This window comes from Aythya ferina (assembly GCF_964211825.1).
Source record: "Aythya ferina genome assembly, chromosome: 2".
Lineage (NCBI taxonomy): Eukaryota > Metazoa > Chordata > Aves > Anseriformes > Anatidae > Aythya > Aythya ferina.
Genome location: NC_140297.1, coordinates 39,172,882 through 39,190,712, shown reverse-complemented (window position 1 = coordinate 39,190,712; position 17,831 = coordinate 39,172,882). Strand labels below are relative to the sequence as shown.

The window sequence follows — 17,831 nt, the reverse complement described above, 5'->3', positions numbered from 1 at the left end:
AAGACTTGAGGACACAGCTGAGTCAGGAAGCCAGTGGTGCTAAAATGATCCTCCACAACCCCACCCCACGGGTAATGGAAAGCATGACAGTGCTGTGTGCCTCTGATCGGGTTCACCCTCCATCTGAAGGAGGGAAGTACTAACACTATGTGAGAGCCACTTCAAAGGTTGTCTTAACAGAGAACACTGCAGTGTTAATCAATTTTATGTTACACATAAAAACATACTGTATATATATTTTGTCTTCCCAGTCAGTACTGTGTTGCATACATTGTAGTTTCCATGCCAAAATCTCGCTGTCACTCAACAGAACATGGCTGCTGTTCAGTTCCAGTCATTCCCAACATGACCAATTAGAATGATGTTGAGTCATTTTTGAGTTAAAAATGACTCAAAAAGAGGAGTCTAATCATCTGTCCTTATAGAGGCATACATTTTATCTTGTTACTGAAATCAATAGGAGTTTTGAAGATGTTTTCCAGCAAGGGCTGGATAATCTATACCTCTCATAAGCACCCACTAACAATGTTAAGATTCCTTTTATTTGAAGACTTCGATGTAGGTAGCAATAAAAGCAACTAATTAACATTGTATAAGATATTTCATGTCCAATTGCTTGTTCAGATGGTAAAGACAACTATGTATGAGCCCTTTACATAGATCACTAACAAAAGTCTTGTATGACAGGATATAACACTACACTCAGAGTTGAGCTCTGACAACATGCATCAAGAACACTGCCAGAATCACAGCTCTGATTCCTTTAATTTGCTGTAAATATATGAGATAAGTCTTTCCTTTTAGTGTAAGTCAGTAAAGCTAAGATGAAAGAACATCTTTTAATTTTGCACCAACTTTAGTAACAGTAGCAGCTGTTTTGCCACATAAGTACATCCGCTAGAATTAAACTAATCTAGTGCATCGCTGACATCAATCATAGCATCAGTCTTCATAGAGGAAATTGTTTAGAGCAAGAAGAATCAGTTGAACAAGAAAATAATCTCTACTAGAGTGTCATAAATTCACTACTGATGCTATTAATACTATGAAATAAACATGGAGGGTGCAACCTGCCAATAATCTCATAAAAATAGACATTACTGGAGAATAATATAGAAATAAGTATACGTTGGCAGTAGTTAAAAGCAGATTATCAGGATATGTAATTTGGGCATTAAAATAAATAAATAAATAAAAATAAAAAGAGAGAACCTGGAGAAACATCTCTAAGTGTTTCTGAAATAAATGTAAAAAGCTTAAGTAACATTAAATACAATAGGAAAAAAAAAAAGTGATGAGAGGTTCTTTAATTTTGATACAGGCATACTCAAGGAAAAAAAAAATAAGTAATCAAGAGTAACAAACGTAGATAGCAATGAGGAAAGCATTCTTTTTCAATCAAAGTATGGTTCATTTAATCACAGTCAGTGTATTTGTGCCAAGCAGATGAATGACTAATGGTTAAAAGACCTTACCAGTATTGTTGGAAACCACTTTGCATTGCTGGTTGGGCAAATGCAAAACAGGTTTTAGCTATACATGAAGCAAAGCTTGTAGGAAAAGGAATTACTTTTGGTTAGACTAGTTGGTGCTGATATGAAAAACAAACAAATAACAACAAAAAAAAAAAATGGAAGCTGAGTTCAATTAGATAATTCCATCCAACACTTGGAGAGAGCTGCTTGCAAGGGTCCTGATAAGGCTGTTAGCCACTGTTGAGCAGGTATGCCTAATTATTGCCCATAAAACTGTGAGAGGCCTGTAGGAAATAGATGAGGGATTAATTGCACATTATCAGAAAACCAGTATTTCTATTATGTGATTTTCAATATTTGATACATTTCTCCCCCAAGCCTATGACAGTTTTTGTTTAATTTTGGGAGGTTTGCTTGGGGGCTGGAAGGACAGGTCGATAAGTATTTGGTAGACTAAGCAAGCAGAAAGAAAGGAGAAAAACATTGTAAAGAGAAGCTAAAATTGTATTGTTCTGACCTTGTGTGACCCCATGAACTCAAAAAGAGGGCCTAAGGCATTTAGCCTGCTAATAACTTCTCACGCTAACTCCTAAAGAAATTATGAGTCTTTTGTCTCAAAAGGGGGAACTTCTTTCCTGACAGGAAATGCGAACACAACTCTATTGGTATCTATTGATGAAATAAGAGAGGAAGGTGAGCAAAGTTTATTTACATTAATATAAAAACTACATAGATGAGGTGGGAGAAACAAAAAATATAAAATCTTCCAAGATGTAGGAAAGGCTATGTGTGTGCATCATGGACTATGGTTTGACATAATCTATGAGAATTTTTCCAGTTTGAAATCAGCTTGCCACACTACATCTAAACAGTAATGAATAAAATCAAGTAGGCAAGAATGGCTGTTTTTAAAAAGTGCAGGAGCTATGAAATGCTCATTTCTCAGATACAAGAACACCAATTATTTCACTGTTAATAAGCTGCAGCTTAGCTGATTTATTTTTCTCCTATAATAGAGTGAGTTTAATCAAAGTTCAGCAGTCCATGTTCAATGAGCTTAAGCGTATAATCTGCCAGTGCAGTCTATGCAAAATGACACAGCTGAGGAAAATGCTCCCCTGATCAGGTGGATCAGGAGAAGTGATATATCCCCATACCTGGCTTCAAGCCTGATGCTCCCTAGCGAAGGCTGCTATCCGGGTCAGGCTGCTAGCCTAGGGCAGACTTTGTGCTACGTTTAATGGCCTCTCCCCACATAAATCTCATGTTATGGTGGTTTCCATCTTATCGATGCTCTTTTTGAACAGTTCCTTTCATAAAACAAGTCTTTGAGAAGAGGTTTTCCTCAGCAGCCCGTACAGTACTTTCATTTCGAGCTGTGGTGTCCGGGATGGGGACCATGACCCAGAAAGCCTGGGAAGGGCTCACCTCAACAGCGAGCGCAAAATACGTGCAAGAGACAGTTTCTTTAGGTAAAACGCACAGCTCTAACGCTAGCTTTCCCCCCCAGCTTTGCTGTTTAGTAAACACCTCGCGTTCCGCCCCCGTTGAAGCCCAACCCCACGGCGCAGCGCCGCCGTCCGCCGCCTCAGCGCCGAGCGCCCCCCAGCGGCCACAGCGGGCGCGAGCCCCCACAGCGCCAACGGCCGCAACGGCTGCGCGAGCCGCGGGAGCCGCGGGAGGGAGGGGGCGGAGCTTCGAGCGGCCTCGTCGGCCAATGGGAGAGCGCGGCGCTGCAGTTTGAACGCCGAGGACGCGGCGTTAACGGTCGGGTCGCGCGCGGGGCTGCTCCCGTCACCCAGCGGGCGGGCGGCGGCGGCGGCGGCGGCTGGCGCCGGGCTCAGGCAAGTGGGGCGCGGCCTCCGCTGGGGGGAATGGGGGGAGCGTGTGGGGTCCCTGCCCGGCACCTCTGTGGGGGGAGGCGGCCCCTCGGCCCCCGTCCCGTCCCCCTGGGGCCGGTTCTGAGACGCTGAGGCTCCCCGCAGCTGGCCTCAGAGTGGGCATCGTGCGGCTCCCAGGCCGGAGGGGCGTCGTGGCGGTGGGCACGCAGCCCAAAGCGGGTGGCAAAGGGGCACTTCTGGGTGCCCTTCGCAACTGTGGGGCTCTTATGTGTCCGTGCTGATTAAAAACGCCTCAAGTTTTACTCGTATTTCTCTGTTCCTTTTCTGTTGGCGTTGGGGAGCGCTGCGGAGCACTGGCTTAATGAGCGAGCTCGTTGCCCTTTATGTTTTTAAAGGTAGAAGATGGCTGAACGCTTGAAAAAGCCATTCAAAGACAGCCTGAGCGACATAAAAGAACGAATGAAAGAGAAGAGAAATCAGAAATGGATAAGGTTGGGTAAAACTAGCCAGATCACGACTATAAAGTGCAAAAGACCAAGTAAGATGCTTGAATATCCTAATTCATAGTTTTTCTCTTTTATTTATTTATTTTTTTTAACCAAGTTGAAATACACACTGTTCCCTTGTAGCCAACAGCTCTGTGCAAATGAAGAGCATCCAAGCAAACAACAAAGCTCTGGCTCAGGCTTTGCAAGAGGAAAAGCTCAAACTGAGGGATGCCCAAACTACCATTCTTCATTTAAGGAAAGAGTATCAAGATCTGAAGTTTCAAATGTTTGCCTTGCAAAGAAATCTTTACTTCAAGCAAGCACAAGAACTTGTTGAGGTATTTTTAATAGTATTTTATAATTCTGTGAAACTGACCATTAGAATTTGCACCAGATATTCCAATGATATCTTTATGAACTTAAGTGTTTCATAAAAATTAACTTTTTTTTTTTTTTTTAATCAAAGCTGAAGATACCTAGTAGAAGTGTCTTCTGATACAGTTATCTATAGTTATTCATAATATTGGTGAGAGTATATTACGTTGGTAGTTAATACCTAAATTTAACAGCAACGATGTTGTGGGCTTTTTTGTTGTTGTTGTTGTTGTTCATTAGACTAAGCTGTCAGCCTTGAGTGAGATAATCTCAAAAGTTTCTAAGAACTTACTGGAGTCAGTTGATCTCCTTGGCCCAGCAAAGGACTTCTGTGCCATAGGTGGTGTAGTAAGTACCTCTTGCTCTCTATTTGTATGATTGGGGTAGTTATTACTGTTTTGATGGAGCTGAGCATGTGAGATTTCACCGCGTTTTGTGTTAGCCAGCCACTAAAAAAATAAAAGCAGCAAAGGGTCTCTCTGGCCCTTCTGTGTGTAACTGGTCTATTGTCTAAGATGCGGGTGTGGGTCAAGCTTGTTTCGGCTGTTTAGTTACAGTAAGACTTATTTTCTTGACAGAACCAGAGAGTGCTTTCTTCAGTGCTTGAAAATAATTCCAGTGTCATAAGAAAAATAAGTTCTGTGTAAGTATCTTTTGCAGATATGTATTTATATTTGAAAATCCTGTTACAGTAAACTTATTACAGAAATACAGTATAATAGAAGTAGTTCATATTGTTATAAAGTATATTGCTATTCAGTAAATACCACCTTTGGTATTTTCTTTAGAGAGCTTCCACAGTGTGCTGACGGAGATGATCAAGTACTTCCAAGTAGAATGATGGCTGATAGTGAAACAAACGAGCCGGCTCATTCTGTGACAGATACTCGTCAGTTACCTGACAATGCCATTTCTTCAGTCAAAATAACTCTAGACAAAGGTAATTAGATGAAAGCATCTGACGTTATTTTATTCAGAAAAAGGGGAAAATTGTGTAAACGTAAGTTTAAAGCAGAATTACTGCTTTTGAAGTAATTGTGAAATCATTTTCGTTTGTTGTAAAGCTTAGGTATTAATATTGGCAACTGGCAAATCTTTTGAATGAAGACTCATAACAATAGGGGAGCAATTTGAAAATGTAATGCAATCTAATTTCATTTATCTACCAAATTGTTAATCGGGGTAAATTAATCTTGAGTCATGCGTTATTTAAGAAATTAACAACTGTTAACAGATTAAAACATTTAAAATAAATGACCTGGGGATAACCTCTCCAAACAAAACAGTTTAAAGGAAAATCCTGGTGTAGTGTAGTATAACTGCTTTCTGTCTGGAGGCTGTAGTAAACATCACTTATCAAATCTCTGGAGAAAATTCTAAGATGGTCTTAATTTTTGGCACATTTAGAACTTGGAAAAATTCTACAAATTATTATTACTCGTTATTAATATGGTTTCCCTTTCAATTACAAGGGCAAACATCTGATTTTGATGTGGACAACATAGTGTCAGAGCTGGAAAGTGATTCTTCAAATGGAGATGGATTTAGTACCATGTTAACAAAAAATGTGTCCACCAGGCGTCGCTGTTCAAAGATGAGAAATCAAGATGAACTTCGCATGGGTGTCTTGGGCTGCTTGGAAGCACTTGATTCAACAAGAATGCCTTCTAAACAGGATGAAATTGGACTTGAAAGTCTGTATACATGTACTGTAGAAAACATAAATTCAGATATTTCTCACGTAAATGAGGTAGATTCTGAGCTGGTGTTAAGGCAGTTGGATTCTGAAACTGCAAAAGTCAATTCAGACAACGGTGCTGATCTTAAGCAACATAAATATAAAAGCAGAGAAGCCTCTCAACTAGTAAGAGAGAAGCATCAGAAGGTAAAAGTGGAAGGGAATAAAAATACTTCCAGACCAAGACAAAAGAAAAGACAGGGTAAAGAGAATTCCAAAGTAAAATTGGATTTCTTGGGTGGCTCCAATGATGCTTATGACTTCAATTTTGAAGAGAGTGTCCATGTTACACCTTTTCGACAAAATAAGGTCAATGACACAGATGATGTTGTGGATAACAAAGAAAATTCATCTGAAACTAATACCATCAAGTCAAGTGATAGTGAAGAAGATTTAGATGATAGCCTTTATGTACCTTATAAAAAATCCAAAAAAAGGAAAAGCTCAATGGACAAGACAGATATGTCACCAGTCCCTGTAAGGCCAAGGTCTAAAAGATGTTTGGTACAGCGTGATCAGAAACTCTACAATGAAAAAGAGACTGAAAGCAATAAATCAAGTGACAAGTCTGTTAGTAAGTATGGAAAGTGTTCTGTAATTATTTCATTTATATAAATCATTGTGGTGTCTTTTTTTTTTTTGGTAGGGGGGTAGGCTTTCTTCATTTTTCTTTTTGCAACATTATGCTGTTTCTATGTATTAAAAAATTTGTTTGGTTCATTCTACCTTTTTTTTCCTCACAACTGAAGCAGGAATTAAAGATTTATTTATTTTAAGAAACTGCTCAACAATTAGCCAATACTGTATTTCAGATGTGTTTCAAGATGTATTGAAGCTGGGGGAGGAAGCAAGATCAAAAGTATAATTTGAAAGAAATGAAAAGGATGGAGATAATTATAGCTGAGAGTTGCTTCATATCTAGTACATTCATTGACATTCCCTTTTAGGACATGTTTGTCTGAGTTGTCTTGAGCAACTATTGATATAGTATGCCTCACTTTTTTTTTTTTTTTTTCCAGAGCAATCTTCTGAGCTGTCTCGTGCTCATCTCTGTGATGTTACCAATACTGCTTCATCGCTCCCTAGCACTGGGAGTGCACCTATTATCCCTGAAGGTGAAAGACCACCATCTCCAAAACACAAGCGTAGCTGTACTCTTATTAGGAGCTATAAAGAACCAAGTATTTCAGGGTAGGTGTCTTACTTTCTAGTATGATATCAAGTTTATGATCAAATGAGGGGTTTGAAAGAATTACTTAAATATTGGAAGTAAGTTCTTATTAAAACGTTAAAAGAGAAGTCCTGATTAGTAATAGTGAAATAGTTTGTGTGACATTGAAACATTGAATTTACTACTTAGAAGATAATGTTTTTAATAAAGGAGGGAAGTTATGTGCTTTTTTTTTTTTTTTTTTTTACAGGAAACTTAGAAGAGGAGATCCATTTACAGATGTGTATTTCCTGAATTCTCCAATTTTCAAGCAGAAAAAAGATTCTAGAAGATGCTCTATTAGGAAGAGATCTCTATCAAAATACAATGAGAAATTTGTTGGTTGTTGAGATTTCTTGTCATGCTCACAGAATTATGAACAAAGGAAGTCTTTCATCCAAGAAACTATTATACTATGCAATTATGCCTAGTTATCTAGTGAGAGTATAGAACAAAGTGTTTTTTGGTTTTAATCCAATAACTTTGTTTTTAATGACATACGAGACATGACATTAAATGGAATCACCTCAGTTACCCCACGTAAACTCTTTGGGGAGGAAACATTCCTACATCCTAAATTTATGATTTTATCAGAAACATGACGGAAAAGATGGGTGAGTGAAATTTTATGACTTATAGGCTTCATCTGACTGGCTGGCACAGGTGAACTTCAGGCACTGAAGATCTAACTTTTTTTTTTAATAAGCGCGTTTGTACAGATCTTATTTATGTAATGGTTGTAGTTTCATATTGAAGCTCATAATAAATGCATTTCTATTGGAAAGTCAGAATTGGCTGTTCTTCTTGCAGGGTTTCCATAGTTGGTAGTAGAGTCAGCTTGGGCATGCTGTGAGCCAAGGTACTACTCATCTTACACAGTATAAGCATGATTAGAAGCAAGATTGTCAGTTGTAATCTGATTATGTAGCTAGGACTCTCAAAAGTATCAATTAGGGTTGGCTGGCATAGCTATGAGCATAAACTTAACTTGCTTTGCTCCTATCTAGTTAACTTATCTGTGAATGGTGTAAAGATTGCTCAGTTGTGGGGACTGAGGAAGTAAACTGCAAACAGTTCTTGACCTCTTTGCTGTTAGGGGCTTCATAATTCTGGACTTAATGCGCAAGTGCCTTTACAAGAGGAATACCTGCCACATCTGTACCACTTAGTACAAAACAGTTGGCAGTGAGCTAGAAAAAACACTATTAGAAACCCTCCAATAAGATTTCAAGGTTGCATAGCACTTAAACTGACACTTTGTATTTCACTTCAGAAACAGAAGTGTTAATGGATGCATAGAAAGAGGAAAACTGCATTCACAATAAATGGGGAAGTACAGAAACAGAGGTTGCTCATTTGTTTTGCAAGACTGCCTGTCTCACCTGTCCTACTTCAATAAGTGTAAGAGCTCTTTTCTATAATAAAAACGTAATGGTTTACTGGTAACTTTAGGTGACTGGTACAGTAGTTCTAAAAAAAAAAAAAAAAAAAAAAGCTGCATCTACTTCCACTTTGAGAACATCCAGTAAAAATCCAGTAATAAACAGCCTTTGGAGGCTAGAATTAAAATTTAACCTCCTACTGATACTCTAAAATTCTAGTTCTTGGCATTACCATTGACATTCTGAAATTGCCATTATCGAAACTTAAGCAGAATAATAATGTCAGGTGTTGTTTGTTTTTTTGTTTTATTTTTTAGCAAATGTCTGCAACAGCTGTTTATCAGGCATTAAAAAAGTGATAGGCTGAACAGCCCAAAGCAAACACATTTATTTTTGGGTAAGTTTGAGGAATCACAACTGTAGGAAGGATTTTGAGTCTAGCTCCAATCTGTTAACTAATACTCCTGGAAGTCCCTAAGAAAAAGATTATGCCTTTTTTGAATGCTACTTTCTGCCCTCTGGACCGTACACTTTTTGACATGGCACAGGACTAAATCTTACTGGATAGAAAAAAAATCATTTTCTAATTGTTTGTCAAATTGTAGACAGGTGCAGGTTTTAATTACAATATGCAAAATTATACCCTCTGATTAAACTAATGATCTCAGTAGGTAAGTACAAGTTCAAAACAGACTGTTTGCTTTTGTGTGTACTGTATGTTGGTAATAAAAGGCTCTAGTGGATAAAAACTAAGCAAAGGGCATTCAGACTTTGGGGGAAAAAAGTTTTTGAACAGATAAATCCCTGAATTGCTTGAGTTGTTAAGGAGACTGGAAAAACAGCACTGTAGCTCAATTAACATGAAGATGGGACTGCTTGCAATGTTTGGAATCTTCACAGCTTTCCCTACTTTGCCAGCTCAGTGTGGTACACCATAGTCAGTTAAATGCTCCCAATGAACTTATGGAATAATTTCAACGGTGTTTGGAAAATGCATTGATTGCAGTCTTACAGCTTGGTTGTGTTCCATTGTGAAATTATTTGAGTGTATAATGGAAGAACTAATGGGAAAAAAAAAAGAGACCAAAATAAGGTAGGGTTTTGTACATATATAATTTAAAACTATTCTGTACCAATACAATATATTAATTTTACAAATGTAAAATTCATCAGCTGTTAAAGCATTTGCAAAACCACATATCCTACTGTAACTTTATTGCACAGTATCTATGAAAATATTAATTCTTAAATTAGAAAACATGTTTCAATATAGAAGAGACAATCTGATTGAAAGACAATAAGAAAATCTACTCTGAAAATAACAAAATTTCACAGGATACCAAGCTTAACAGGTGCATCTGTAGGCCCAATCTACAAAAAAAGGATCATAGCATCTGGTACTGGCTATTAAAAAAGGAATAAACTCACTGTACCTTAGTTATAGATCCAAATGTAGGTCAGACTAATCTCATGTGAAACACTTGAAGTTCTAGTGTTAATATTTTTGAATACCTTATATACCACATTTACTACTTCCAGGTAGTTTCCGACATCTACTCACTGTATTGATTTATGACTTAACATTGCACAGGCCTTTTGCAGGAATAAATTCCTTGATGCAGCATAGGATGTTCTGTTTTTCAGCCTTATAACTATTGAGTTTTACCAGTGTATCATCTGTAAATATAAAACACCAAGAATGAGAATTGAATTTGTTTTTCACAAAAACAGTTATAGGTTATAGTTACAAACTCTAATTAGAAAACGTCAAGTGACAACTTTTTGGCCTATACTGATGATCTTCATTAGGAAGTTAGGTGTACCTCTTAAAATGTAGTGTAAGCAGCAAAATATATATATTACATATATATATATATATATATATATAATGTGCCCAATTTGAAGATATGCTAACATGAATTGTAAAATGTTAATATGCTCCTGGGTCTAAATAATCACAGTTAATAAGTATTTACAATAAAGCTTGGTAGAAAATCCAGTTTACCACAGAAGCAAGTATATAGGATAGAAGCTGTCATATGTTGACTTTTGTGTACAATAGTCTTATCTCTGTTGAATAACCTACAGAATTTCTCAGTGAAGAGTAGTAAATGGGGTGGATCATGAAGTGCATCAAAATCTAAATCTTATTAAACCAATTAAAATCAAATCTAGTATAATTAAATTGGAGTCTCTGAAGTTATTTTGCGTACTTATGTCCTGCATAAGCCAAGTCATTATGACATTACATATCTAGCCAGATATTTTTACTTTTTTAAATAGTGGTTATGAGATTACAATTTGCAGGTTATATATTTATCAAAAAAGAAAAAAAAAGAAATAGAAAAACTTGCATCTATCAAAGGTTATTTTTTTCAGAACTGGCTGCTTTTATCTCACAGCTTCTCAACCAGCTGAGTATTTTATTTTAAAAAATAATATATTATAAAAAGACTCTATAATGAAAAGAGTGTTTCAGATGCTCCCTCCCCTCCCCCCACTGTTGTTCTTTCTGACTGTTTTCTTTTTACTAGAAAAAAAAAATAAAACTTTTCAAATAGGTACTGCATTAGGTAGGCTATAACATTAATTGCCTGGAATTTTCTTCATATTTCCAAACGTGCAATTTCCCATACTTTGGGTTTTTTTTCTGAGGCTGTGGCTGGTAAACATATGAACATATGATAATGGGAACACAAAAAAAAATCAAAAATTAAATACATTAAAAAGCATTTTAATAAAATAATTTTTGTAACTTCAGTATAATACATGTTTGCAAAACTGAAAGGGTTTTTAAAAGTGCTAATTATTGAACAGAAGTTTTTTGAAACGTTATAGTCCCACAACTGACATATAATGGTTTCCTCTGCCCATGATGTAGGCACACTGATTAGTTGTAAAAAAAAAAAAAAAAAACAGTGTCACTTGTCAATTAATCCAGCTTCTTTAATTTTTGTATAGAAGAATTTCTCCAGTATATTGGCACATTTGTAGTATTCACTCTCGGGGGGGTTGTACTCTCTGCAATTTGTAAAGACTCGCTGCAAGTCTGCCATGAATAATTTCTTAGACACGTAGTACCTATTCTTGAGTCGCTCACTCATTGTTTTGAGATCTGTACAGGAAAAAAATAGATTAACAATGTTTGATTCAAATACTCTTGTATGCAATATCCCTTTATATTGATTTGTCATTTGACATAAAATGGCAAAGCCATGGTTTAGAATTTCTAATTGCTTTAATGCTTTAGTCACTGGTTTAGCTTCAAAAACATCAGTTGGGCCCCTGGAACTAAGTAATATTTTACTGTAAAAATGATTTTGTGTAGAGCTCATTTTTCCTTCTTTAAAAGATGAAAAGACTCATTCTTTTCTGTTCTCATATTTGTCTTGAGTTTCCTGTGGGTATCAGGTGTCCCTAACTCTCCTCTAACTGCTTTGTGAGGCAAAGCTGCTGTGAACTCTGCTGGAGGAGGCCTGAAGAATATATGAGCTAAGAATTTAGACATCACAAAACATGTGTTAACTTAAAACTCTTATTTCTGTGTGAACATAGGAGAGAACAGACATCTGTCTGTACTACAAGCAGTACAGAAACAGCTGAAACAGAGAATTTCTGCCAACGAGTACTGCTAAGAAGCAGAGACTAAAGACCTCCAGTGCAAAGGACCTTACAACTTACTACAGTTACAAAAGCGGTCTATTGAGTTATTGTGACATCCTGTTTATTTCCCGTGAGGTGTGGTTTTGTTTTTTTTAAAAAGAGATTTCACTTTGGTAAAATAGAGAAAACCCTGTCATACTGACAAAAGAGCTTGCTGGATGCTCTCCAATACCTCTGACAAAAGAGTTTTTATAAAAAAGTTTGCTGAATGCTTTCAGATAGCTCTTTAAATGATATGTAACTTGCCACTTACTAGTGATGCAAAAGCAAGGGTTTTTTTTTTTTTGCAAAAGCAAGGGTTTAATCAGCTGCCATTAAGTCTGAAATGTAGGTGCCTACATCTAAACTGTATGCCCATAGTCTTGAACCAAAAAGGCTGGTCAGTCCACCCTAAAGCAGACATTGCCTGGCTGATCAGTTACACCACTCTCCTCTACAGTAAAAGTATGGCTCCTCCTCTTAAATCAATCATACAACTTTGGTATTGCAGATGTGCAGATGGACAAGTAAAAACAAAAAAAAAAAAACAAAAAAAAAAAAAAAAAAAAAAAAACAAAAAACAGTACTTATTGAAAATAAGCAGTCAAAAGAACACTTAAATACAGTGTGTTTTTTGTTTGTTTGTTTTTGTATTTGAAATTATGTCTGTGATTTTTACATAATATCTGTATGCTGGCAGTGAGAGCAAAAAGAAAGCAGAAGTTGATCATCAATCAAAATGCAGGTTGTGCTGGGTTCCTTTGCTGGAAAAGAAACAAAGGAAAACTAAACCCAAAGACCTCAACTTAATTCTAAAATGAGACCTGCTTCCTCACAGGCAATGTAATAAATTTGAGCCAGAATAGGATCGATAGCATTCCTACTTCAAATTTATCAACCCAGGCAGCAATTTTTTTGTATTTTTTCCAGTGGTTACTGAAAGATACATTCAGATTAAATTGCCATCTAGATCTAGTCTCTGCTCAGGAAAGCAGAGAAAGAAAACTCTGCCAAGGGATGGTAATCAACATTCTTTTTCTTCATTGCTAGAAAATACGTTTGTGTCAGGGATACAGGAAGCCAACTGCTATTTTATGAAGTACATAAATTGGCATATGCAAGGTAGGAGTCTATACAAAGCAACGTGAACACTCCTTCACAAAATAGGTTGACAGAAGTCAGCAATGAACTTGTGTTTCCTTCTTTAATAACATTTAAAGCAATCAGAAAGATGGAGGTATTTTATAAACAATGCAGGTGCACCAGGATTCAGTTTTAAATCTGCTGCAATACCAATTAAAACAAGTATCTGTTCAGAACAGCACTGAATTGTTATAGAAATTACATGACAGACATCAAAAGCAAAGAAAAACGCTATCAGCATTTGTGTACCTCCCTTAGCAAGTAACCTTGCATAAAAAAATAGCTGTATGAAAAAAAAAAAAGAAAAAAAAAGAATACAGACAACTTTGGCATATCTAAAATACAAAGATAAAAGTTACAAGAAATGATTCATATAATCTGTTGAATAAAATATTCTTCCTAAAGTTAAATTGAAGCAAGACCTTTGTTAAGGGTTAAATAGAAAATCCTGGTACTTTTGAAAAGGTCTCCTTTATGTGATTTAGAAAGTTTTAATCTATTTTTCAAAGCAATTCAAACACTCAGATGTTCCTGAAAGTTTGCCAAGAGACTTTTTAACATACCAGTAGTTAATGCAATCACCAGTTACCACACATATTCATACAACTCATAAACCAGCTAAATACCAGAGGGTTTGAGCTGACCACATCATTTAAGAGCTCACTTCCTAGGGTATACTGAGATTTCACATGTATACACCAAGAACGCTTCACAAAGGTCACTAGTCATAAATTTTCAAATGACAGCATTGTACTCTTGGCACTTCAGAGCTGCAAGCTACCCAGCTGCAAGTAATATATCTTTTAACATAAAACTATGAGACTATAATTTGACTACTATGTCTCTAGTTATAAAGATTTTTAAACTCTATACTTAAAAAACGTTAATGCAATTACCCATGGGAAACCTTATAACTTCATAATATCCAGGAGCTTCTGTTCTCTTCACGGGTTCCATGAAGGGCCAAGCGCTTTGATGGCTCTTTGGTAAAGAAAAAAGTAAGGTATCTAATATGGAAACTCTATATTAGAAATCATTTTAAAATCTTTACAGAAGATAAACCAGAACACTCACCTTCACTTGTTGCAGGATAGTTTTTAATGTGCTGTAAAGTTGGTCAGGATCCTTGGGCTCTTTACTTGAAAGAAAATATTAATACAAAAAGATTAGCTTGAACCCCTCATCTTCATTCCTGTGAAATACATCTTAACTAAAAGCAATTCCATAACTCAAGCATTTCATGGAAAAAAAAAAAATGAAATAAACAAAACACTTAAGAACACATCCATGGCAGACTGTATATCTATTTTCCAACAGATGGAAGGAAATTTCATATGACTTTGTTTAACAACTTTTCTCAAAAGAATCTCAAGTCCGCTTCACCATTTTTCACTGTCCAGCACTTACCCTCTTTCTTTTCCACTTGGTTTCCAGCCAGTCTCTCCTGTATACCAACAGCATGAGAGATTACATGAGAACTACAGTAGGCCAAAACACTAACTGAGTTATAGCAGCTCTAAAAATACAAGCCATTTCAGCATTGACAAAGTAAAATGGGTTTGTTTTCATAAAAGCTATTTCTAATAAAAAACACTACAATCTAGCTTACAGCCCCATTCAATTTCCTGAATGACCCTCCCTCCAGACTGCAGAAAAGTTTCTAAAATATTATTATATGAAACACCCATTTTTAAAAGTAATTCAACATGTATTGTACCACAACCTCTATAAAGAATAAAGATGGCAAAGTTATTCTGTTATTCTATTTGATTCCCTAGGGACACAGAATAAACTGCAGAAAAACACAGCTGAGGGGAAAAAAAAAAAAAAAAAAAGATACTTAGATGTTCTAATTCTGTTTTGTCCTGTTCTACGTCCATGTTTAGCACATCCTTGTACAGGAGTGCTGCACATCAGTGGTGACAGAGGGAAATTGATGACTATATTGTGATACAAATCAAAGAGGGATCTGATGTAAATAAAATTCAACACATGTACATAAAGAATCATCACCCTGGGATGCCTAGAGGAGTACTGAAGACAGTACTTGTGATGGAAATGCAACAATCTTCATAAGTATCAAATTAACAGACTAAAAAACAACTACATATTAATCAAAAATAAATGAATGACTATATTAGTATTTCTATTTTTAACCTTTCTTGGATTGTTCTGCTTCTGTTCTACATTAGAAGAGGTTGATACATACTTATTCCAGGAATGCTTTCTATAGGAATCTGTCGTACTCCATCTTTGAAGCAAGAAAGGCCAGGATAAACTTTTCGAATCTGAGCTTGTTTCCTTTCTATGAGCTTTTTAATGATCTGTAATAAAGCAGCAGAGAAAACACAAAGGAGTTGATTTGTTCAGAAGCAACTCAGAGGATTAAAACAAAACTGTAATGGAAAACATTCGCATCCCAAACTTATGGTCCCTTATAAATACCAAGCTGGTAACAGGGGCAAACCACCTGGCCAAACACCGATTCTGTAGGTGAGGTTAGCAAGTCTCCCTAGGTAGGCACAGATCAGGAAGAAAAGGAGTCATGGCTTGCTGTACTGATCACAAGCTGCAGGTGCCAGCACATGTAGGGAAGGAAATTTCCTGAAAGCAATTTGGGGAACTGGCTTTAATTGCAACAGCTGATACTTTTGGACTGCTTCTGCACCTCCTGGTCAGAAGTTTCAAGGTACATACTAAATGCACATATTTCAATAAATGTATGCTCATATTGTGAAGTTTTAGAAATACCTGTTGGTTTCAAAGCCTCCATATAATTGTAGGAGCTGTTTAGATATCGGTGAGAGATGCTCTTACTGAAGATTTTATCTTTAGAAAGTCAAAACTGATGCCACTCTTTGTAACCAATATTCTACTCTAGTTGTAAATGACAGAAAAGGCTTCCCCAGTCCTGAGGTAAACTCTGTTCGGCTCTGCAATCTCTTTACCTCAATTTTAAGCAATTTGAGGTGGTGCTTTTGATATACACTTAGACATCTACCTAAGTTTTGTGTATCCTGAATATGTCATTTTCAATATTGCTTACTTTAAAACTGGGTAAACAAATGCAAAATTGTCTAGACCACCATAGAGTCTAAGAGAATTCTTTCTTTGAAAATAGTAAAGATGGATGTATTTTTTATTGTTAAGCACCTTTACCTGTATACACATAGTATATTCTCTCAAAGAAGATGAAAAGAAAAAATCAGACTTTCAATAGAAGTACCAGATTAAGGGCCTACAGTATACAGCAGCACCATGGCCACATTCTAGCATAACACAAAAATACCTTCAAACTAGTTCTGAAATGCACCTTAAACTCATAATTTAAGAACTCCTGGCTCTTCCTGATTAAAATGAGCTGTTCAGTCAGTAACATTAATTATTTAAAAGTCAGCAGGTCACAAAGCTTTGTGTAAAGGGATTTTTCATATTTTTCAGAATGAATGTAAATTAGCTACAAATCAGACAGGGCAAACTTACCAATGGCAGCCATAGCAGCCATAGGCATATACTCTAATTCTTTAAATAAAAGCTTAGAACCCATTAAAAGTTTGATTTTTAAAATAGATGTGACTAATAAAGTCCAATGTCCAGTACTGGCCAATACCAGCAACCAAACAAATCAATCTATAATCCAGATTGGGAACATTAAAAACTTTACGTATGTCCACAAACCATCTTCATTGCTTTTGATATGACCAGAAAGGCGAACATTGAGAAAACTGCAGACTACGAGGGCTATTTCTAAGTTTCCTTGGAACAGAAAGAATAATAAAGCCTCATCCGTATTTTGAGTATCAAACAAGCAATTCTAAAATACAATTCACAGGACTGTATATTTATTCTCAAAGAAGATACAATGGCAGTAATAGACCACTGTATAATAACAGCTTGCTTTCTGATAATGGTAGACATGGGATGTCCAGAGGTTCAAGGCACTTCATCTCCAAGGAGAATGTCTCCAACTGATTGGGACAACATGGAATGCACACCAAATAAGAGAGTGAAGAATGTGTTGTAACTTCAAAACTAACTTTTGGAAGCTACATGCTTCCACTGCCACTAGGTGTGCCTCAGACAAGCCACTTTAGAAGACTAATAGTCCACTACATGCCCACCCCAACAGCATCCTATCCCTGAAGGAAAGGTGATAGATCTGTAAGATGACTGGGATCTGAAGAGTAACCCAACCAAGCAGAAATGAGAGGTAAAAATTGGCTAAAATCATGATCTGTGCTATATGGGCTTTAGTTTTAAAGCCTTCCTAATAAGTGGAGTTTAAAAAAAAAAACCACTTGCAAACTAAAATCATTGAACATCCTGAGTTGAAAGGGACACATCAGGATCATCAAGTCCAACTCCTGGCTCAACACAGGACAACCTTAACATTAAACCATATTTCTAAGAGCACTGTCCAAACACTGTTTGAACTCTGGCAAGCTCAGTGCCATGATCACTTCCCTAGAAAGCCTGTTCCAATGCCTGACCACCTTCTCAATGAAGGATCTTGTCCTAATATCCAGTGTGAACTTCC

At 36.6% G+C, this 17,831-nt stretch overlaps 2 protein-coding genes across 7 annotated transcripts in view; one reads left to right on the top strand and one right to left on the bottom strand.

Annotated features, from left to right (window-relative positions):
• Positions 1 to 3,218: 3,218 nt before the first annotated feature.
• On the top strand, positions 3,219 to 7,915 carry SGO1 (shugoshin 1). Of its 2 annotated transcripts, none has more exons than XM_084509526.1 (9): positions 3,219 to 3,323; positions 3,716 to 3,854; positions 3,946 to 4,142; positions 4,420 to 4,527; positions 4,758 to 4,822; positions 4,968 to 5,119; positions 5,652 to 6,491; positions 6,937 to 7,108; positions 7,339 to 7,915. In XM_084509526.1, the coding sequence occupies exons 2-9, from the start codon at positions 3,719 to 3,721 to the stop codon at positions 7,475 to 7,477; spliced, it is 1,809 nt and encodes a 602-aa protein (XP_084365652.1). In that variant the 5' UTR covers positions 3,219 to 3,323; positions 3,716 to 3,718; the 3' UTR covers positions 7,478 to 7,915. The 2 variants fall into 2 exon arrangements, with proteins under 2 accessions (XP_084365652.1, XP_084365653.1); XM_084509527.1 differs by having other exon boundaries at positions 3,247 to 3,319; positions 3,712 to 3,854.
• KAT2B (lysine acetyltransferase 2B) overlaps positions 7,351 to 17,831 on the bottom strand; it is a 46,826-nt gene continuing 36,345 nt past the window's right edge. Inside the window, exons 14-19 of one of the 5 annotated variants that reach the window (XM_084509522.1) lie at positions 15,504 to 15,618; positions 14,702 to 14,738; positions 14,369 to 14,432; positions 14,191 to 14,275; positions 11,591 to 11,624; positions 7,351 to 10,186 (exon numbers count right to left, since the gene is read on the bottom strand). In XM_084509522.1, coding sequence (XP_084365648.1) covers positions 10,183 to 10,186; positions 11,591 to 11,624; positions 14,191 to 14,275; positions 14,369 to 14,432; positions 14,702 to 14,738; positions 15,504 to 15,618 — 339 coding nt within the window. In that variant the 3' untranslated portion in view covers positions 7,351 to 10,182. Of the gene's footprint in view, positions 11,625 to 14,190; positions 14,276 to 14,368; positions 14,433 to 14,701; positions 14,739 to 15,503; positions 15,619 to 17,831 lie in introns of all 5 variants that reach the window. The other 4 variants (XM_084509520.1, XM_084509521.1, XM_084509524.1 and 1 more) reach the window with 4 other exon arrangements.

Coding starts and splice junctions, on each gene's coding strand:
- SGO1 (XM_084509526.1), top strand. CDS start 3,719: ATGGCTGAACGCTTGAAAAAGCCATTCAAAGACAGCCTGAGCGACATA. Junction 4,143..4,419: donor AAGCACAAGAACTTGTTGAG/GTATTTTTAATA, acceptor GTTGTTCATTAG/ACTAAGCTGTCAGCCTTGAG. Junction 6,492..6,936: donor ATCAAGTGACAAGTCTGTTA/GTAAGTATGGAA, acceptor TTTTTTTTCCAG/AGCAATCTTCTGAGCTGTCT.